Raw genomic sequence first — 23344 nt, 5'->3', positions numbered from 1 at the left:
CGAGCCTGCTGGTGTGTGGGAAGTGCTCAGTGCCCCCGTACAGGTTGTAGGCTGAAACGTGTGTTAGCTGCTTAGTGGGCTCCAACCCCCAGGGACGGAGTGTACTACTCCCTTCACTGTACGTGTTTACGTAGACACAGTGGTTGTGCACATCTTTTAATGACTGTGGAGAAATGGAGAAAAGAGGTCAAATCCTCCATAAAGGCATGTTCCATGCATTGCTTTATCTGACTCCCACTTTCCCTGTGCTGATAACTTGTTAATGGGCACACCTGTCTGGCGAACACGCCAGCAAATGAACTGTTTGCACTCACTTATAAAGATGATAAAAGATCCCTTAGGAGTTGTCTTTTACAGAGCTCTCTTGTAGGTGTCACATTTGGAATATTACCGTTTTCACTCGATTCACACTCATCCTGGGCCAATTCCGTACTGCAGACCAGACCCCCGCCCACCCCCAACGACTCCTAAAGCTTTTTAGATTAACTGCCTCCATAGCACATTGTGAATACAGGTGCTCCTAATCCTAGCGGAGAGCCGGTGGGGGATGTGTGTTTTGTGTGGAACAGCTGTTATCCTAATGTCTACCTGGCTAACATGCTCCCTCCCCACCCAAAATTAAAGACAGGTGAGTTTGAGGCATTTTCTTAATGAAAACCCCCCACTCAAACTCACACACAGGTTCAGATACATAATACTTGCACATGTTCGTGAGATCTTTTTGTCCTTTTTCTTGGCCATTAAGTTCACAATTAGATAATCAATCTTCTAAATTAGATTTTTTTTTCATACAACTATTTTCTTTTTTCCTAAATGATTTGCTGTTAAATAAATTTTAAGATATCTTACATAAATATAGCTGTTGCAAGGACTAAAACGACAGGTTCTTTATTATTCATGTTTTAGTTGTTCACCTTTCATTGTGGAAAAAATACTCGGTGAAGATTGAATTTGACGGTGCTGACACAAGATATTTTTTGGGGGGGTCGGCATCAGTTTATGTTTATTTTGATTTGTATTCAGCTTCTCATTGGTTGTCCTTGAATAGCCTTGCACATTGGATGTGCTGGGTGGGCAATCTCAATGCAATGGCCGAACAGGCTGGCCAGTCGGGAGAGACATACATTAATAAGTCACTTTGTGAACAAACAAACAAACCAACAAAAATATAGTATATGTCCTTGTTCGGTTATAAAAAAAAAAACACACTTTTTAAATCACGCAGGAGGATTTGATGAGAAATTGAGCAGTTTTGAGCCAATGCGTCTTCAATGGTCTTCTAGCCTCAGGCTCTGGCTGGTGCCAGATTTCCATATCAAAGCTCAGGTAAGAGAGAGTGAGTTAGTGAATGATGGTGAAAAAAACGAGAAGGCCTGATTAAACAGAGAGTTCCTAAAGAAGTTTTTATATTGTTGTTTTTAATGTTTCAGATAGAAAATTACTTTGTGGCTATTCTAATCAAAGTGTGTGGTTCAAAACACATGGTGATAGAATTCCCAAGTTTGGTTTGCTCAATACCACACAAAAAAATGAAGACAACAGCCTTCTGACATCACAAGTGACATGGACACTCATGTCAATGGTTTGAACGCATGTTTGACTGACGATATATCAATCGGTGGAGGCCGGATATTGTAGTATCACTTTAGATGGAGATTTTGTCACACCCCTACTACTGATTTAGTACACACATAAAATATAGAAAATGAATGATCGGATAGATGGATTAATGGATATTTAATGGATATATTTCTAACCCCGGAGACTTGATTCTGACACTAATTCATGGATAATGATCTTTGTTTGGCAATGTTTAACATTATCCGGCTGTGTGGAGTTCTGCAATCCAGTTGTGAACTGGAGTGCTAAAGTACCGCTTACAGGACCTGTTTTAACGGTTCCCTTCCTACCTCGACATAGAATTATTCCACTTGGCTGCCATTAACATGTACAGTAGGACTGGCTTTTAATTGGTCTAATATGACTAATGCCAGATCAACTCGGATTTGCTAATTAGTTTTTTTTTTGCTTTAAAAGTGCCATCAGGACATGAAATATTCATTGATGTGAGGTAGAGCAAGGACTGTGGGTGGCATTACGGGATATTAGTGCCATAGGCAGGCGGCTCCAGTACACTAGAAGAAGAGATTGAACCTTCGCTGGCTTGTTGTGGTCGCTTATTCATACTTTGGGTGAGGTGTTAGTGTTTCGTCACACGCCCACGCAGCACCTCAATTCAAAACACCACAAGGCCACCTCTTCTCCACTAGCCCCCACCTGCACTAAGACCTCACTGCAGCTCTCCTACTCTTGCCCCCTTCACCCTCAGATTTTTTTCCTTCTAACGCTCAGATCTTTGACTACATTTACATTAAGTGTCTCTATGGCAGCCCACTTCAAAAATTATAGAGCCTGGGAAACTTTAACGCTCTTCAGTTGGTATAAAGAGTCGAATGAAGCCCATTAAGACTGCAGTATTATTTTTAAAGCTGAAACCCCATTTTAACAAATCGAGCGAGTTAAATAGAAAAAAACGTTGTACTAAAATATGACAAAGACAAATCTACCACATATACAGAGACATGTATATAGTATATAATCATTTATCAGAGTTGTAGGCAGCGAGTGTGAGAATACTATGGCTTTTGTCACACTGAGGACTTTTTCTGTTACGCCTTGTTACATACAGTCGATTTTACAAACACATTTAGACAACTGAGAGTTCTTCAGCATTCACCGACTGTCACATTTTCATATTGCTCGACTAGTCTCATGAGCAGAGACTGTTGCTTGAATCAGGGCTGCCATGGCCTCCAGGAACACTTCTCCGCTCACCTTCGGGTTGTTTCACCTCACACCAGCCTACGTCCTTTCCGTGCCCTCTACTCCATCCCACTCATCCTACTCCAATATCCCTCCCACTCCTTCATCTACCACCTCTCCTCCTCTTCCTCCTCCTCTTCCTCCTCCTCCTCCATCACCACCCTACTGTAAGTGGGCCAGGTGCCTCCTGTGGCCTCCCCTACTCCATTTCTCATTTTTACCCTTCCTCTCCTCCCTTTCTCATTTTCACCCTCTTTCTATTCCCTTTCTCATTTTCACCCTCTTCCTATTCCCTCTCTCATTTTTATCCCTCCTGCTGACCCAAGATCATATTTATACATCTTGTTAGTCCAAAAGTTGATACCAGGTGAACACATTCCAGGACCGGTATCTGCTGTCTTTAGTGATAATCTAAAAGGTCAAGGTACGTTTACAATCAGTGGAGATGAAATGTAATTATTTTTCAGTATTTACAGTATGCTTGACTACCTAAAACAAATACTAAGTTGTACAATCGTAATCTTGCAAATGCTAAGTTATGTAAAGTTTGTCATTGCGCCTTTTGTGAAGAAACTACCACATTTTAAACTAAACTTTTAGTAATATATATTTTTTAAAATGGTCCTTTCAATGAGGACAAGACCTAGTGAAAATGGAAGGCGAAATAAACAATAAATTAAAAATTAAGTCACACTAACCCAAAAGTATACACATAAAATAAAATAAAATTAAAACAACAACAACTTGACATTTTTAAGTTTTGTTAAAAACAGTTTATTTAGTTGTGTGTTTCTTGAAAACAAAATAACAAATGGTAAATCTTGAAGATATTAGTTTTTCTATTTTTTTCCCAAGGAAAAGCATTTGGGGTTAAAGCATCAGCTTGTATTTTACTAAATTGATTTGAATCAGTTCAAATTGTTTACTCTTTTTTTTTTAATCGTCCCTGACTCAGAACATAGACGGTACATTTATTTTTGTATCGGATCTTAATTTTGGTAATGGATTTGCAGACTAACATATTTAAAACCGTAGTACACAATGAGTGGGAAGTCTTATCCGTCAATAGGCATCATTACCAATTTAAAAATGAGTAAAATGGAGATTAGTCTTTGTTTCTGGAGTTTATTTTATTTATTCATTTTAAACTCTGTTCCTGCCGTCAAACTGCAGTGATGAAGTCAAACATGAAGGGAAGTGAAAAAGGTCCGCATCCGCTTTTCAGTGCTGAGCGTCACACCTCCCACCAGAACTTTGGTCGTAAATGACCAGCAATTATGAAATAGAAAAACTAATTGTTCCGGCCTCATTGTTTGAATTAACTTGGCGAGTCTCTTTTCATTTAATTTTGTCCCATCTACCCCCCCCCCCCCCCCCACCCCCCCACCATCTTTCTCTCATTGGCACTCCCTTTGCCTTTGTCTCAGACTATCTCTCGTCCTTGCCCTCTTCTTTTTAATCGCTTTCTCACCCCGCCCACCTCCCAATTGTTTTGGTGTGTGCGCTGGCGCGGTTAGTCGGCATTTGGACGGACACCTGATAATGTCACTTCCTGGCAATGTGGGAGTGTGTGACTTCTTAAAATGAGGTCTCCAAGGTCCTTGGCGATTGACCACATGGGTCCAAATTGTTATTACTTTTTCATTTTCTTATGTGCAGCCATGTCAGTTGTCTATGTGAAATGATTTCCATTGCTGTGAGGCGGTCACAGATTCATTATTAGCATTCATAAAAGGGAAAACAAAAGCTGTTTTTAGTGTTAGTCAATAGGTGACATTTTAAAGTTAGTACACACAAGTTTAACAGAAAGACAGAAAAGGAGGCGGAGACAAACTTGAGGATGTCCAGGAGTCTTTTTGGTTTCATCGCAATGTAGGAGTAAGCGTTCAGGCACAAACAAAACAGAATTCAGCATGTTTTTTTTTTTTTCCTGTCAACTCCAAAGAGTCAGTCTTCACAACAGCCTTTGGCTGTCGGTAGAAAGTAATTTATTCTACTTCTTGAACTTTTATTTACAAAAATACATTTATTTTATATCTATAATATTAATAAATAACTATTGATCTCTTTATTGATGGACATTTGTAGTGGTATACTATGTAAAATTGAAAAACTGTCCTCCGCTTGTCCATTTATTTATTTATTCTTCAGTTATCTCAAATAACTTGTCTTCTCTTACCCCTACACCGCTTTTGTTTTCCAACACTTCCTTTTCGTCATCTTTGTTTCTTTTCATCTTTATTTTCTTTCACTCTTTCTTCTCCAACTCCAAAAAAAGTGAGTCTTTCTATATTTAGATGCCCCTCTCCTCTCCCATTGATTCCCCATTCTTTATCTCACCACCTTCTTTTTTCTTCTTCTCCCCGCTCTTGAAGGACAGATTTGCCAAAGCGCTCCAAGATTCCTTGTTGTGGCGTTTTGATCAGCTTGATGAGTGACATGGCAGCTTCAGGCCATTCCATACAAGTGTGCTTTTATGAACACATTTTTGCCTGTAAATCACTTGTATAATAGACGAAAGAAGCGAGTGAATTTATTGTTCCCCTACTGTAGTACTTCTTGATTGTAGTGATGTGTAATATAGGGACTAATGTACAATACATTGTATGTTTATATGTTTATTATTAGCAGCTAAGGGCCCTTTTTGTGGGAAGATTTTGGAGATCTATTTTTTTTTTTAAAAGGTTTTTCTACTTATCCATGCTTTGCCTTAAAAGATTGTTCTATCATGGCCCCAAGCGTTTTCTCTTGACAACAAATGGGAATGTACATCATAATGAAATGCTAACACAAGCTAAGGAGTTTGATAATCCTGTTCGAGGGTGCCTTGGAAATAACTTTGAACATGCGAGGATGGACACTGGAACGCAATAGTCTTGTTACAATAGATTCTCCTGCTGAGCAATAGAGATTTTGAACCCAAATGGCAGTCATCACGTGCTGGGCAAAATGGGCTTAAGAGAAATGTCAATGTTTAACAAAACATTTGCATTTTTTTCCGTCTAAGAAAAAAAGGGAGAAAAGAGTAACGTCTCATAGTTTATAAATTACGGGAGATGCTAAATTTGCAGTTTTAGGGGCTTTTTTAGATTTAAGTTGTCATTCTTTTATGCCTCTTTTCTTTTCTGAACTCATTGTAATCAGAAGGCACTGCTTGTATTTAAGAATTATGCCTCTGTTTGTTTTCTCACCGAGTGGCTGTCCAACCAAGTTACCCACACACACACACTTGCACAAATACCGGACACCCGCCTCGGCACCAGATAGCTTGCCACCAATGACTCACCGTCATCCAGTCATTCAAAAGAATAAAGCTTAATAAACAGCAATGATCTCCCAGGTTGTGATGATTCAGTGAGCATCAACTTCTCATGCAATGCTATTTTGGCACATTTCAGATTGTAAACACTTTTTCTGCGATTTCATACTAAAATATGTTTGTAATATTTTGGTGACTATGCAACATGAGTGTAGCAGACTTTTGGATACAGCTCTGAGATTCAATGTCATATTTTTGTTGATGTCCACTGTCTAATTTTGAGTTTGCTTGGAACAAAATGAGTGGGAGATTACAGTACCTAAGCATTGGCCCTCCTCTGTTGACAGTAGTTGGCCAAGCCTGGCTAAGCTAACAGTACCAAGTCGAATAAAGACTTGCTGTCTTGTTATCGGTTTGCGTCCACTCCAAATTTTCTCTTCTCCCTCCTTTAACTTTCGCATCCTCTCGCTCTCTCTGTTCAATCTTGCTTTGTTCTTTTTAGTCCCTCTTTTAGCCTTCAAGACTAGGCCTGATGTCACTAATTCTTGTCTTTTCATTTTGCTTCTCGAACTCTGGTAAAGAGATGTCTTTTCCTTTGTTTATTATCAATTCAGAGCTTTGAATAGAAAATCAGGTTATACTCACTCCAGGTTCTCCGTTAGGTTGTTACCACGGGAACGGAATGGACTCAGAGTAGATGACAGTCCCAAAATGACACACACACACAGGCAACCAGTATCACTGACTTGTGTTGTGGGGCCACCTGAGGACTTCAGAAGGGAAGCCGAAATGCATCCTGTCACTTTGGGATGATCCTAACCTGTCCTTACTGTGACTGTGTTTCAAAGATATCCCCGGGGCTTAACACCTTACAAGGCTGGAGGTGTCAAGATGAGATGGTGCCGAGTGTAGCAATGTCATAAGATACGCTCACCATCAGAGAAGCTGATTCTCTCACAGACATGGTAGTTGTGAACTTGCCTTTTGGGTGACCTCAGCATACAGTGCATGTAAACGGGTGTGGGCTTTAGTTAACAGGTACAAGGTGGGATGGTAGAGAAAGAAGGTGGATGAAGGCAAAAGAAGCATTAAGTCTTTCTAAGCCTCCTGTATCCTCTTTGGTGCCTCTCCACATGACACGACTATCCTACTTTGCTCCACCTTGGTATCTTGGAGGGCGGCCAGCAGGTGGACGGAGGAGTTCAGGGGAGAAATACAGCATGCTCCAGGCTGATGGAAACGGGTAGGTGCAAAGATTGAGGGTGTATGTGTTAAAAGAAGCGCGGCGACATGATAGTAGGAAGATGTCAAATAGTGAGATGTTAAGAACCGCCGCAAGGATGAGACCAGAGGAGATCAAATGAGTGCAGCATGAAAAAAAAGAAAATGAAGAAGCTAAGAATAAGGTCTTGATGATTATTTTATGTAGCAGGTATAGTGCTCTGTCACCGGCTGTGTGTGTGCGTGTGTTATTTTCGTTTCCTGCCTTGTTGATGGGCACACTGGCTTGTCCCGAAAGGCTGCCAACTCCGTCGGATTGGGGATTAACCTCGGGATAATGGCCTTGATGCCCAGTTGAGTGGAAGCAAAGCTGTTTAAAATATTGGCTGCTGACTCGTCTCCCTCTTCCTTTCTGTCGCTGTCTAATTCTTCTTTCAACTCATCTCCTCTACTTTTCCTTCGGACTCCTTACTTTCAGCTCCACGTCCCTTAAAAAAAACAAACAAACACAAAGACTTACACTTCTGTCTTGTACTGTAGATTCAGGCAGGCTACATTGCCAAAACAATTGCTGGTTGACTGATTATTTGAGCAAACCATACACATTTGAGCCGCATCTTCTATAAATACAGGATGCCATATACGTAAACTCTCACTTAGGAGGTCATGTTGGGTGGGGATGGCTTTGTTTGTGAGTGAGACTTTCCGTTTAGGGGGTGAAAACAACCCTCACTTTTTCATAAAGCCGAACTCATTGGAGGGAAGCCGCACGTAAACTAAGATCGTCTCCGCGTTTGGTCCAGAAGGTCATTTGTATTGGTCTTGGGTCAAGGAAGCAGAGAATAAGCTTGGAGCGACAGATTGAAAAGAGAGACACACAAAGAAGAAGAAGAAGCCACGTCCTCTCACTCCATCACATGTCTCATCACTTTAGTCGTCTGGCCAGGGCCTAAAGTGACTTTGCTGTGATGAGACCGCTGCAAAGCGGCCGTGACGCTACGAAGGCTCAAGAAAGCGTGTGCGTTTAAGGTTTCGTATGTGTTTGTGTGTGTTGGAGGACAGGAGGAATGTGTATGTGTGACTTTAGAGCAAGGAGACTCCTGCTCATGTGTGTGTATTGGTAGGGTAAGGCAGAACCATGACAGTCACTTCTGATTTGGAGTCAGAAGGATGACAGAGTCAAGGAGCTCTGGTGGCAGCGTCACTGAAACGAAACCACGTCCAATCCCTGTCTTAAGAAAATTCATGGAAGGCTGCAAATATTTTTGGATATCAAGCAAATCTCAAAGGGAAAAAAAATATGGAAAATCTCTAGAGAGAGTTGGAGATGCACGTTCTGAAAAAGTGACTGGAGGAAATGGAACATAGTGATATGAAAGCAGCCAATTAAGCAGGCAGAGTTTAGAGGTCAAAATGCACTTTTGAAAAGTTCCTCCTTGCTGATTAACTATGTGCAAGGAGTATTTTTTTTAGCAATATGTGATTAAGCATACATTATCCTCCCTCTCATGCTTCACTTCAGCTCTTACCCACTAATCATCTTTATCCTCCCTTTGCTTTTGTTTCTTTGAGTTAAGACAACTTTTAATATGTTATATAGTGAAAATTGATAAAATTTCCTATTTAGTTTCGATTTCTGAATCAGAAACTTTTCTATCCCTTTTAAAGTAAAAAAATACAAATAATAACCTTTGAAGTTTTTCTTGATATTTCAAATTCTTAAACTCGTACATGGAAAAATTATAACCCTAACCCAAAAATAAAATTAATGGGGTTTACGAGTTTTTCAGAACATGAGCTGTCACCCTGAGTTTATTTTTCCCCTTTAAAATGCAAGCCCAACCTTAATATACAGGTTATGGTGTTAGTGAACTTCATATGACGAAAAAGTTTGGAAAATGGTGCCAATTATTCTTAAAAAAATGTCTTCTATCTAATTTAAGTCTTATCTCATGTTTGGCAATTTGCCAAAATTAATCTCGTCGTATGAAGTGCATGGTGAACCATAAATGGAAGTTTGACTTTTTGGTCCTTAAAGTGACTTTTCAGTTTCCTTTAAGAAGTGCCTTGGAGATTGACCCTGTATTTGTTGCGGTAAAGAAAAAAAAGTTTCTGAACAGAGTTTATGGTGAATGAAGGGCCCTTCTTGTGTCGTGCGGCTATAGAGGTGTTTTTCATCTTATAGAAATAGGCTGGCTTTACAAAGTTGAATGCAAGTGGCCCTGAGCGGCAAAAGAAAGAGATGCTGTGTCTTTAAAGCAACTCAATCTGTCTGCAAAGGTGATTGCGATATTTCCATTAACCCAACATAGAAAGGAAAGAATATCTCAAGGTTAGAACCGGAATAGATTTTTTTTTTTCAGCAATGCGTCAGCGAGAGGAAAAAAAAAAACAGTTTTCCTTACAAAACACTTTCATGCATTTCGCAGTATTTGCTGGTCCAAATAAACACCCATCTTAAGAAAAAGTCAAGAATTCGTTGAAAATTGATCAAGCTCTTTTGTTCTCCTTCATACACGGGCGAGTCCAGTCTTTCTCACGGGAGACTCGTTTGTCCGAGTGGATGTGGGAGACATTTTGGATTTATGTGATCCTACAAGCCATCAGGTTGAGCAGAGCTTTGCTAAACATGACCTGAAGTGTGCCGGCCCCGGAGCAAACGTTGCTGTCACCTTGGCCGAGGCGAGCTGTCATCTCTCCGAGCGGCCCACGAGACCTGACAGCCGTGGCGTTCCCAAAACAAATCACCGCTGCGTTTGGTAACACTCGGCGTCCTGCCGATTTAGTCCTCGTTGAGACAAGAGCGGGAAAGGCAGCTGCTAACGCTCCGGATAAAGCAGTGCCTTCCTTGCGTGTTCATGTTTGGACTTGCTCTGCCTTGTTTTCCCTCCATCTACTTGTCGTGCACACCTGCCTTTGTCAATTTCCTCCTTCCTTTTTCTGTTTTTTTTTATCACCTGCATCTCTTTGTGTTTGTGCTTGAAGTGCCTTTTGTGCGCAGAAAAAAATGGATAATAGATGAGCAGTTCTGAATAGAATCTGCAAATTCTAAACGGTATTGTAAGATGTTCTTATTTTTGTTCTGAAACATTTGGTGACACAAGGTGACAAAATGTAGGCAAGACATTATTGAAGTTTCCATGGTCAATTCTATTTATTAGTTTTTATTTATTAGTATTTAAATTTGAATATTAGTGGGTGGGTTTCAGTTATAGAGGAACATGGCTGGTTTAAAATCAAATGTTATTGGGTTTTAATTTAGACATCTTTCGGGACAAAGATTTCTCAAGATATGGCACGTCTCAATGAACTATAAGAACAGGATATTTGGACAGGTCAGGGAAAAAGTTTTCCAATGTTTTATTTTCTTTGAACAGCTTTTACAACTGCCTGAACACAGCCCTTTTTTTTACTACAAAATCCAGTGCCATATACTGTGTTCACACATTACTGTGAAGATACTACACATCCCAGGCAGGCACTTTGTTCAGGGTGAGCGAATTCATTCATATATGGCTCAAACCTTCATGTTACTTTTATAAAAAAACAATTCATAACCGTATGTTTTTATTTAAGCATACTTATGTCACCTGATTGTCGTGAACGGGCTAGTCTTTCTAGTGTTCAGCATCCATCACCCAGACTGAACGTTTCGAAAAGCGCTAGGGTGAAAGTTCAAGCCAGTTTTGTCTTGCCGTCTCTATTGATTTAATGCTAAATTCCGTGCTTGGCGGCTGGCCATTGTATTGTGTGTTTTATTTATTTAATTTTTTTTCATCTTTCTTAACTCATTAGTGAAAATGTTGCAATGTAACTGTCACATCTCATGAGATCAAATACATGCACACACACATTTTTACACTGACACACACGCACTCAAGTCAACCTGTCAGGCAGTGTTTAAACACAAAGATTTTGGTGTATTTATTGCTGAGCTTTTTTTAGACATCAAACTACAGCAGTTGAGATGTGGCTTCTATTGATGTCATTGTCTTTATACCACATTGATTATTGAATGTACCTAAACTTGTGTGCCTTTTTTTTTTTTTGCTAAATACACTTTATTCTCCCTTACGTTCGAATTGAAACAACATCAGAAGAAAAAAAAATGTTTACTGTTCCCATATTTTGTTTCCAACATTCCGCATGATTTGTTTGACACTCATTTTACACCCGTACTTTTTTTTGACACAACTGTTAATTACTGTGCGAAGCAGATAAATTACAGTTTTCACTTGACTTCATTTCACGTGAAGTCATTCACGTAATACAGCATCCTTAAAAATAATGCTTCAGGCCTTCATGGAAGCAATAATATCTCAACCGTCTTCCACTTCGTTAACATTTGATATAAGCGCTGTCAGTTCATCAAAAGCAAAATGAATTAGTACAGTGCAGACCATTTACCAATGTTGGCAGTATATCATAGTTATTTTATTTAAAAATAAGTCTGTCATTGTAAGAAGTGGAGCCTCTCAAAAGACATTATTAAAATACAATATAGTGGTATCCTTTCCAGACTGTTTCATACTTTATTTATATATGACAGTACCAATACCATTTAAACTGTGCATATTATTTTTTAAAATAAAAGATTATTATATTCATAAATTCACATGTTCCATGGCTATTAAAAGTGAAGCATAGAAACACTGTCAAGTGTGGTCAATGAATATTGAACACTTGCCTTCATAGTTCACCTAATAAATACTTTTGGGGTCTAAAATGGGACTTACTAGTGGTTTTGTATTAAATGAGTTATTGTCATATTAAACAACCCTGAGGACACAAAAATTTAATTTAGCTTTAAGATATGCTGGTTGTTTGTAGTAAGAGTTGTGACCATGTAAAGATTAAAATCAGCTTGATTTATTTATACTCAAAGAAATGTATTTTTGTTCCTTTTTAGAATTGTGCAAGCGAGGCTTTTGTTCAGCTACCCAGATGAACAACAGGAAGGAGGACATGGAGATTTCCTCTCACTACCGTCAGCTCCTGCGAGAGCTCAATGAGCAGAGGCAACATGGCATCCTCTGTGATGCCTGTGTCATAGTGGATGGAAAGATCTTCAAGGCCCACAAGAACATCCTCCTGGGATCCTCTCGCTACTTCAAAACACTTTACTGCCAGGTGAATGTTCCAGACTTGACCTTTTGACCTGAGAGCTATTTCTGTTGTTGCACAATGTAAACCCTACTCCTTCCAATGCCACAGGTTAAAAAAGGTTCAGAGCCTCACCATCAGACTACAGTAACTCACCTGGACATTGTCACTGCGACGGGCTTCAAAGCCATTCTCGACTTCATGTACTCAGCCCACCTCGCCCTAACAAGCAAGAACGTCATTGAAGTCATGTCGGCGGCCAGCTACCTGCAAATGACAGACATTGTCCAAGCGTGCCACAGCTTCATCAAGGCCGCCCTGGACATCAGCATCCGTTCTGAGATGGCCGACGAACTGGCTGACTTTGAAATGGGAGCCGTCGTCTCTGCTGGCATAGGAGCTGGCGTCGGAAGTGCTGGAGGAGTTGGCCTAACGGGAACAGGGGTGGTCGCCGGCTTAGGAGGAGGTGGGATAGTAGGTATGGCCTCCGAAGCCCTGGCCTCCATCATGTCTGGTCGAAGTACCTCCCCCTGGCTGGCGCGCCGCACTAGCCCCGCCAACTCCTCCGGAGACTCGGCCATCGCCAGCTGCCACGAGGGAGGTAGCACGTACAGCAAGGAGGACCAAGAGCCTCCCAAGAGTCACGAGAGTCAAGAGGAAACATGTCACGACTCCCAGCCTGCTTGGCCACACGACTACAGACCCGTCAATGTCAAAGAGGAACAGGTGTCCCCTGCCTCATCTTCGCATCCCCGGGACACCCCTAGGGGTGCAGCCCAGAGCCAAAGGGATCAGATGGCAGGGGTCACAAGTGCAGGTGGGGATGGATCTTGGCAACCACTATCGGGATCGGGGCGGAGGAAGAACAGGAAGAACAAAGATACGGTCAGACATATAACCCAGCAGGCTGAGAGGAATTGGGACAGAGAGCGAGAAAGAGAAAGGGAAAGAGAGAGGGACAGTAGGCCTGGATCTCCGCTACCATCCATGCTCGCTGTAGCCGGCTGGAACTACAATGGACAGGACATCCCAGGTATGAATTCACTTGACTGATTAACCCTCTCTTGCTTTTGCTGTTCCGTTAATATGAGTTAGGATGTTGGCATTTGGTGACAAAAACGCCTGCTAAAATAGCATACTGCACATAACCCTCTCTTGGCTACTGTGTTTTACAGCATTTCTGTTTAAAGCTAAACTCCCAGGCCACCATTCTTACCCCTGAGGGTGTGATGACTTAAATAAGTGGGTACAAAGTCTGCGAAACCTTGGTCCGTTTTTATCAATTAATGGTTTGGAAGTTGATAGCTGAATATTACTTTAATTTGTTAACAGGAATACAGTAAAAATAACCCAATTTTTGCTTTGCATATTGGGTAACTTTAGTTCGTTTCAGTCAGAATTTTATAATTTGATTTGAGTTGGTTCTCAAATTCAATCCCTCCAACGAGTTGGCTTTTCCAACAACATCCTTCCGTACAGCATGTAAATTTTTGACCTTGCTTTGGACTGAAGTTTACTAGGCAACAATGACCTCTTTTCCTCCTCCACGGTTCAGATTAGCTCGCTTCCACACTAACGTGTTAGGACTAAGATGATTATCTCAAATCTTGGAGGTGTGAGGTGAAATGGGGTTAAATGCAGATAGATGATACAATCCACTTTTTGCTTTTGTTTATGTAACTAACACACTCGCATTCACTCACCCCCAACAAAAAGCAAATCAAATTTCACATTAAAATAAACTTTATTCGAGCGCACCTCTCTGGCTTCTTTCTAGTTAATTATTTTCTTTGCACAAAAACTAATTCTTCACAAAGGCGTACCTGCCCGTGTGAATGTGTGAGTGTGTATTGGAGGGGTTTAAGTGCGCCGTGGGCCCAAGGCGTCGATAGTTAGATCATTAAAAGTAAGAGAAGCTAATCCTGGGCGCATTAAGGGAGTTGGCTGTGAAATGGGCACACACGTCGCACAGCTAAAGAAAACAGGATAATTGAATTGACCTGGGTCACCGCACGGATTACTAGTGCGTCCTCACTATCCTAAGCTCCTCCCCCTCTCTGCGGGATTTAGGGAAGGACCTCTGGAAAGGGCAAGCGTAAGGAAAAAGCTGGACGTGTTGAAGAAAGTGTTACATGTTTGGGGTATTATCAAAGAAAAACGTGCAAAAATGGGCAAAAAAATTGTCTTCTAGCAATCGGTATCCTAAATCATCTTCTTCCTTATTGTTTAAAAGTACAGCTTGTCATTTAGGAATTATTTCGTTTTTTGATTGATTGATTGTTTATTGATCTTAATTATTTCAGTTTTTTAGAAAGAGTCAGAGGTTATAATTTTCTCTTTAGTGACGGAACAAATGTGAACATGGCCCAGGTGCAATGTGTGTTGGTGGGCCCCTTCAGATGACCGGATTAGGGTGGTAGGGGGTTCACATTGCTCTCTGATCATCAGTCGTGGGCTCCGACAGAGAACATCGTACCCTCTATGTGGATGAGGTGGGGGGGGGCTTTTGTTGCTGACAGAGATATTTTAACACTTAAACCCTGTATTATATTTCTACACCCCAAGCACCCTCCTCTTGACTTTCCTACACAGGTCACCATGACAAAGACTAGAGTGTCTGCGTAGCGTTAAGCCGATTACGTTCTTCTTAATAGTGCATTTTGATAACTTTGTTACTGTTTGAAATCTTATTTGTAGTTAAAACTAAATCGGTATAACTATTGTGCTCCAGGCAAAGCCGGCATTATTTCATGACATCACATTAAACGACAATATAAATAAACATGGCAGTAAAGAACCAAGCATCAGTGCATTTGCAAAGTTACTTAACTTTGCCCAAAGAGGATATTTAAGCACCCAGAAGATGGCCTCTATTTTACTTGCCAAGATGAATTGAAGATGTTTAAAGAATTAATCTAGTAGGTGCATTTCACCAAGTCATCCAATTCCAGTTTGAAACAATTATTAACTACTTTCCATTCTCTTGAAAGGTAAAAGATTGTAAATCAAAGTGATTATTTGCATAATCTACTCTCATTTTTGTAGCATGCTTCCACACAGTAAACGTGCTACTGCAGCTCATTTGTCTCTACAAGCTGTCCTCCTCATGACCTATTGATTTTGCTCCATCCATGTTGTTTGTTCAAATTGCAAAAGCACATGTTTGGTCACGTGAGAAACGGCATAACGCATTAACAGTCGTGGGGGCATGGCAAAGTCGAAGCGTTGACAAATTGGTTCATTCCCTACAATCTTGAGATCACTTCGAAATAACTACAACTTTAAGTGTAAGTCATGGAAACTTCTTTTTTTTTTTGTGACCCATTCCTCGGATCACAGTGGAATAACAATTTAGAATTTCGAACTTAATTAATGTAATACAGCCAAGAGACAAAAAATACAAAAGCCGATTTTGAGGATCAATTCATTTACTTACCTACTATAATGCCTATATTGCCTTACTATATTTTATGGAGCAAATTTCATTCTGCTCCATGCACAAATAATGAAGGGGTAACAATTATAATCTGGCAATTTAGTCTACACCTGACCTGACTCCAGACCTGAGACAAAAAAATCAGTTTCAGAGGATTGATGCACACCAAATCGCGTTATGAACAAATGCACGAATAACGAGAGTAGCAATTTTCGTTAATGATTTCCCCAAGAAAACCAAAGGGGCATTTTGAGACCTCCCTCTGGTTGACCGAAAAATAAACTTTGCACTAAAGAATGTTTTTATATGACATTTTGAATACGATTACCAATGTGTATTGAGTATTGTTCCAAAACGGCGGTTTCTGTTTGTTTATGGAGGGTGGAAGGGGATTATTCCTGAACGGGTTTCGTGAGGTTATTATTGACTCAGCGGCAAATACAGTAGACCCTTTACTAGGGTGGCGTGATGTTTTGGTTGATTGAGCATTCTTCTGCTCTACCATGTAAATCCAGTAAATTCTTTCGCCCCACCTAAGAAAAAATCTGAACAAAAATAGCATCAGTTTATTCCAAGTGTCGGTCAAAAATACACTGGATCTGTTCAGGCTTATGTCCACTTAAGTCTTAAGTCTCTGTAAGTAAAGGATTTTGTCACCTGCAGTTTGAGATTTGAATCAGATGTAGGGCCCAACGGATGTCTAGGGAATTAGAAAGTCGACTACAGCTCTATTTAAAGCTACTACATACAACACACATATATGCAAGGAGGACATATCTATCGGTACATAATCTGTTAGTTCATCCACATCTACAGTACTTTACTTTTCATGATCATTATTGATGTTTTCCAAATGTTAACAACATGACAACACAAAGATTTCCTGACAAAGGATTTGAATGGATTATTTCCTCACATACGGATAATGTATGGTTGTATTTAAGATGCGCGTCTCGCTGTTCATTTCATAGGTTGCGTGTCCATGCTGACATAAACAGTAGCACGGATGAGGATTTGATTTCTTTAGATCCTCTTCCCTTTGCGAACATCTGCTGTGTTCACTTGATGTTATTATTTGGGCCACCTCACGCTCGACTTCCTGTCTGTTGCATGTGATATGCGCTTGTCTGATGTTCACCTTTTGTGCAGAGACAAATATTTGAGCCGTTCACTTGCAAAAAAACCCCTGAAACTCTGAACTATTTTTTTGTAGACTGGATCCACTAATCTGATTATCTGTGTGTATTTTGTTTCTTCTTCTATTTTATTTGTGCTGACAATTTCAAAAGACAAGTTTTAAATAGTCTCCAGTCCTGCCAGCTGATGTCGCAAACCTTTTAACAATTACCTGAAATTATTTTTAGCCTACTATCAACTGTTTTTGCCTCAACTGGGATAAAACGCATCCCCAAGATCAAAGACTGTCATTTTATCAAAAAAAAAAATATATATATATAAAAAAGGTGTGCCAATGATGCTAAATATTACCCCATCCTCTCATTTTGCATCTCACACTTCAAAAATGCCTCTCAGGAATTTGATTTCAGAAAATATACAGACACCCAATTAGATTATTTCCCTTTATAAACTACAATGTGTAAATTTCTGCCTCATTGAAGGCTTTCAGAGTGAAAAAAAAAAAAAACAATGGCTCTGAGACTGTTGAGATATCATGTACCAAGTACATATGCTCAAACGCCAATTAGGCACCAATTTGTGTTTTTTTTAATATTAAATACAAATATTCATGTCTAGATAATGCCAATACAAATATTCACTCCAAGGGTAATGCAAGCAAGGATATGATGTATTTGTAACTACTTTAAATCCAAATTATTTTACAACACTATGTCAATATTAAATACATATCCTGTAGATATACTCTGTAGAAATGTATTTACACTGTTGTGGGCACAAGTGGTCTATTATAATTTCTAATTAAATTAAAATTAATTTCCTATCACTTTTTTTTAATATTTACTGATTTTAGAGTATTTCAGCAAATTATACATTTAGCTTTAAATGAGGTTTTCATTTAGTTGTACCAGCAAGAACACCCCTACTTTATTGTTGACAGTAGCACTACCAACACTACACAATAATAATGTTATTTATTTATTACTTTTATTGAAATGTTTCAATGACCTTTCAGGAGAGCTTGCGGGAATTTTGGCAACTTGGTAAAAGACCAGCATGAAACACTCACTGACAGAGTTCAGACATGTGGGTTGTTCTTGCCATTTCCCTCTAGCTGTTGTACACAGATTACTTCAAAAAAATGTTTTTTTCTTCTTCTAAATCTAACATCTTTAGTTGACTCTCCTCTCTTCGGCAACTCTCGCTCAAACATGCCCACAAGGACAAGAAAAAAATGTTTCCTAGTCAAAGCTTTCTTATTCCTGTTGGTTAGGCTTGTACTACATTTTTTTGTTGTTTTTGGTGCTGAGAGTCTCACCCTCTTGAGCTGTGAGGCCTTAAGAACTCTTACCTGAGGTCTACAGACAGGCATCCCCCTCTGCACACCTCATGTTTGAACTGCCACATCAACTTTCGCTCTTCTTCTCTCTCTCTCTTCTTCCACCCCGTCTCCCCAAGCCTCTGCAGTCTAAAGGTGAACACTTAAAATAATGAATCAGATCCCCCCTTCGCCCCTTTTCTCTCTGTATTCCAGTTAAGTCTCTCCCAATTGTATTTGCACTTCATTAAACTTGAAATAGGTTTAATATTTAAAACACCATGAACAGCTTTCACCCCCCCCCCCATCCCTTTCCACTTTTTTCATTCGCTTCTCCTCACTTTTTAGTTTTGATAATCGCCTCTCATATTTCCTCCATAATTCACTCCTTCATTAAAAGCCAAAATAAATTTAATATTTCTTATTGTGTGGAGTTAATTTGCACCCTTTTCTTCACGGCTTGCTACTCCAGACGCTTGTGTTGGATGACTACTCCATCACATTGAAGCCCCCCCCACTCAACCCTCCTTTCTTTCGGTCTTCTTTTTTCTGGCCTCTGCTTCGTCTTTCTCACTTTTTCAACAGTGCCTCCTTTATCTGATGTCTCGCATTGTGTTCCACACCTCACCGTTTCCCCCTCAGTCGCCCCCCACCTCCTATTTGCCTTTGTCCTCAGACTACACACATGATCATTTCAGCCTTTTTCCTCCCATCCTATTGACTCTTGTGGCCTGTCTGCCCCACCTCCTCTGCACCAGGCTGTTCTTCCCCTAGTTTTCTTTTCTTTTTATTGAAAGCTTCATTTTGTTTTAGTAAAAAGATAAATAAATAAAAAAGTTATATTATCGCTGTGGCAACCACAGCCTTTTTCTCACCGCCCACCAGCCATCCTAGTCGTATGACCTCACATCCTGCTGGACATGATAGGCAGTCCACCAAGTAAAAAGCTCCTTTTTCCTACTTGCAAACATTCACACCATTTTTCACACTCTTGCTGTCTGTCTTGTTCTCTCGCAGCTTTGCGTTCTCTAAATGTGCTCTATTTTTAATTCAATGCCTTAAATCAAGCTACCTTTGACAGGAAAAATAAAAATCTTGAATTGAATGTCTGGCAGCCCCCTCAACCGATTTCTCATTCTCCACCTTCTCCATGCTAAGGAAATGAGGGTGCGGGGGTGTTTAAGATTAGACATCCCACCCTGCCTGCACCTGGGATGGGCACGTGCATGTGCTCAAGTTGGCCGTCGCCCACCACATAATATAAGCGCTCCCCCTCTAGATGCATGCAGTATATACAGACACCCCTGCTCATGTTCTATAAATGCACACGCCCCCCACTTCTTTTGGCATTCATCAGTCAGGTTTAAGAATGAGCCAGAGTGCATATGGCAGGATGTCCTATTGGCACAGCGTGCATAGGTGGGCGGGTCAGGAGGTAACTGTGGCTACACAATTCACGGCAGAACCCTCACCCACAGTTACTTCTGTTTTAACATTATTGGAAATCACTTCATGTAATCACTATAGGAATTTGCATCACCTAGATCAGACTAGATCATTTTTTCTTAACAATTTTATTGTAGACCAAAATCATTGGATCCTCATGGTGTCATGAACCAGTAACTTTTTTCGCATCGTCCACATACATTTGTGAAAGGCTTTAGATTGTTAGTACTATATTGAGGACCTTTGGAACAAATTACAGCATTTATACATAAAAATTTACTAAACCAATTCTGGAAATAATTAATTTCGTAGGTACCACTGTATATGTCTATACATATATTTGCAGCATTTATGTTTATGTACAGTTATTGTCTGTGTTTCAAGGTAAATGATAAGAAGGCCCCATGTGAATTGTGAAAAAACAGAATGAAAAAAAACAAGAAAAGAAAGAAATTTAAAATGAAAAAAGATTGATGTGTTTGGTTTTGGTCTTTATTGTTTTTGTGTGGTAGTCTCAAAGGAAACAATTAGGTTTTTACCATTAATGTGTCTGTGTTACATTTCCAAATAAATAGAGGAACAGTGATACACTAATGAAATATAAAAATCTACATGTTGATTTTCACTGTAAAAACCACGTGAGCTTGATGGTGTGGCTTTTCTTCAGGTGATGTGTGTGTGTGTGCACTGATATGATCTCTGATAATGCAACCTGTATCCATGAGCCTGGCAGCACCGCGGGGCTATGCCTTGTCTGGCTGTGCTGACGGTCATTAGGAGCTTATTGAGCACAAGCGAAAAAGTCCAATCTGAAAAAAAAAACAAAAGCAGAAGCTACTATTGTATGAAGGGGCATTAGGGTTCGCTGATGTCTGAATTTTTGCCCTCTGTCATTTTCAACCAACACCGGAGGTCCTCCCTGGCTGTGTTTATTTGAGCAAGGTAGCTTTGTTCTCTTCACTATGCCCGCTTCCACCGTGGCCTCCACCCCCGCCACACCAGTTGGGAAGAGAAACCATGTGGGGAAAGGGAGGCGTAGGTGGGGGGGTTGTGTGATGTTTGGACTAAACGGACAACCTGCACAGGATGTAGAGGTTTACAGCCAGTGGGTGTGTCACAGTCATTGAGGCATTGAGCTCATGTACTGTATGCACATGGAGCCCAAGCTTCAATCAAATTGATTTATGTGAATGGCTGTATGTATGTAGTTACATTATATTCTTATAGACACACATTACATACTATATATATGTATATACAGGCACATATATAACTGCGTGTGTGTTCCCACTGGAGGACAAAATCTCCTTTTGCTCACCACACTCCACACTGTTCTCTTCTCTCCTTCCCCCATTTCCAGGGTCACACCCTTCCATACTTCCTTCTACTTCATCCCTCATTTCATCTCTTTGTCGAAACCCCATCCCCCTTATAACGACAAACGTGCTAATCATACATCAGAGTTGGCCCACAGCAAGGAGGCACTTGGAGGGAGAGGCTGAAATCACCACAGGGGACAATTATAGTTTAGGCTGCGTAGACATAAGTGTGTAGTCGTGGGTGGGTGGGCGTGTTGGATAGAAGAGTTGGAGACAGCGAGCTATCTGTCCTTCACAACTATCTCGCCAACCTTCGTCTGTTTGGACCAGCCCGTCGCCATCCCATCTTGTACATTGTGCAAAGCACTCTGTGCTTTATTTATTGCTGAAATCCTTGAAATGACTGAACTTCCAGTCAATGTCACATTGTCAAAACACACAATTAAAAGGGCTGGATAGACAAACTGATACAGATTTTCCCACATTTTTTAACCCGGCACGAGTCATTCTCTTTCCTGATGATGGATTCTTTGCTACTGTAAGTTAGAATCCGAATTCAGCGATGTTCGTACAAGTGTTTTTTGCTATTTCCAATTTCATCAAACGTCACTTTGTTCTTGCAACTTAGTCCTAAATGTTCATCATGAATAAACTGAATGTTTCAAGCTCAAAACCAGTACTAAGGAAACGGCAAACCGGCTGCCCTTCTCAGCAAAAAACTGTTGCAGTTGCAAGAGTTCCCTAGTAAACTAACGTCACAGATGCAAACTGTTATCTCACCCCAGGAGAATTTGCTGCTTGTCAAAGCGCTGTACGTACTTGAAAACACGCAAACGGAGGGGAAAACATGATGTCGAAATCATTTCCTTGGAGGCTTTTTAACTTTTTAACTTGCACCTCCAACAACAGGAGAACCCAGTTTTGTTCTTCCTTTTTGTTTTTAAATTATCATTAATCCATTCAAGATCTCGGCTGTAAAAGTAATGCTCAGAGTAGATAGTAAAAGGACTTGTAGGGATATTTCTTATTTTCTAAGACATTTCTTAGATTTGTATTGGAATTCTGAGATGAAAATTTAAGTCAGAGTCATGATTTTGTGTGGTATGTACATAGATGCTGTACTGGATGTTCTTTTTTCTTTTCGTGGTGAGACTGTTGGGCCTTGGCCTGGTTCCTCTGGAGCACCAGACATGCAGCTTCAAGGTTTGGTGTGTGTGTGCGTGTGTTGTGGAGTTGAGGAGAGAGTATGTGACAGGGGCTTTGATAGCGCGAGACACCCGGACCCTTCTCCTTCTCCTTAACCCTCTGTTTAGGCCTTGATAAGTGGAGCCGGAGTCTGTGGGGGTTAGGGATTCCTGTCTGGCACAAACACACACTCCGTAAAAAAAACAAAAAAAAAAACATACACTCACACCGGGATACGCCCGCTCTGCATTCCAATGACCGATTAAGGAAACAGCCAAGCCGTTTTAGTCCCAAACTCCAAAATGATGAAAGTTGAAGTAAATGTATCTATTTATTTCAATTAACTGCTTTCTATTTGCTTTCTTTTCATTCATTCTGCATGTGTCCCTAATTCATTTAAGCTTCACTTTTTCCATCTTAGACTTGAAGTACTCTTATGTGAGTCAGATTCATCTCTTTCATATATGATTAAAGTTTCATCCAGTTTTGAGCCACTGCGGTAACTATAACTCTATGAGAGGAAGGATGTACAGTAACTTCATTGAAATGTGTTTTTGGTCCCTTATGTGAAACTGAACCAAAGTGGCAACATTAATTAAACTACAGCAACAATAAAAGGACAAAATACACAAAATTCTCCTTTTTATTCTGTTTTTTAAAATGTGTTTCCAGTTTTCTGTGTTGCCACACCTGCTCTAAAAAACAGTACATAAATCCATTGTTTCCCCCCCCCCTATTTTCACTAAATGAAAAAAAGCCCAGTGAAGATAAACATCTTAATAGTTCATGGAATAATCACAATTGTTTGGCACTTTCATTATAATATTTTATATTAAATTGTCACTTCTCTATATTCTCATTAGGTACCAATAGCACTTTTTAAATGTAAATACAATACAACATATCTTGTATTTGGTGAGCCCTCCATTATGAATTTGAATGTATATATTTTTTCTCCCTTTGGTAATATTTTTCCTTCCTCATGTCTCTCTTTCCATCTGATTTTGCACATCCTATACAACGTTGTGTATCTCTAAGCCCTCCCAGGGGTGTGTTACAGGGGTTAGGAAGGGGTCATGTGGTCTCACGCTGACCTT

At 40.1% G+C, this 23344-nt stretch overlaps 1 protein-coding gene across 3 annotated transcripts in view; it reads left to right on the top strand.

Annotated features, from left to right (window-relative positions):
- Positions 1-23344, top strand: part of zbtb46 (zinc finger and BTB domain containing 46) — a 50253-nt gene that overhangs the window by 3779 nt on the left and 23130 nt on the right. Inside the window, exons 1-3 of one of the 3 annotated variants that reach the window (XM_077712359.1) lie at positions 7001-7325; positions 12213-12433; positions 12518-13439. In XM_077712359.1, coding sequence (XP_077568485.1) covers positions 7316-7325; positions 12213-12433; positions 12518-13439 — 1153 coding nt within the window. In that variant the 5' untranslated portion in view covers positions 7001-7315. Of the gene's footprint in view, positions 1-7000; positions 7326-12212; positions 12434-12517; positions 13440-23344 lie in introns of those variants that run through there. The other 2 variants (XM_077712361.1, XM_077712360.1) reach the window with 2 other exon arrangements.

Source organism: Stigmatopora nigra, chromosome 1 (assembly GCF_051989575.1).
Source record: "Stigmatopora nigra isolate UIUO_SnigA chromosome 1, RoL_Snig_1.1, whole genome shotgun sequence".
Classification (NCBI taxonomy): domain Eukaryota; kingdom Metazoa; phylum Chordata; class Actinopteri; order Syngnathiformes; family Syngnathidae; genus Stigmatopora; species Stigmatopora nigra.
The sequence above is the reverse complement of the archived record's forward strand: the minus strand, read 5'-3'. Positions and strand labels throughout refer to the sequence as shown.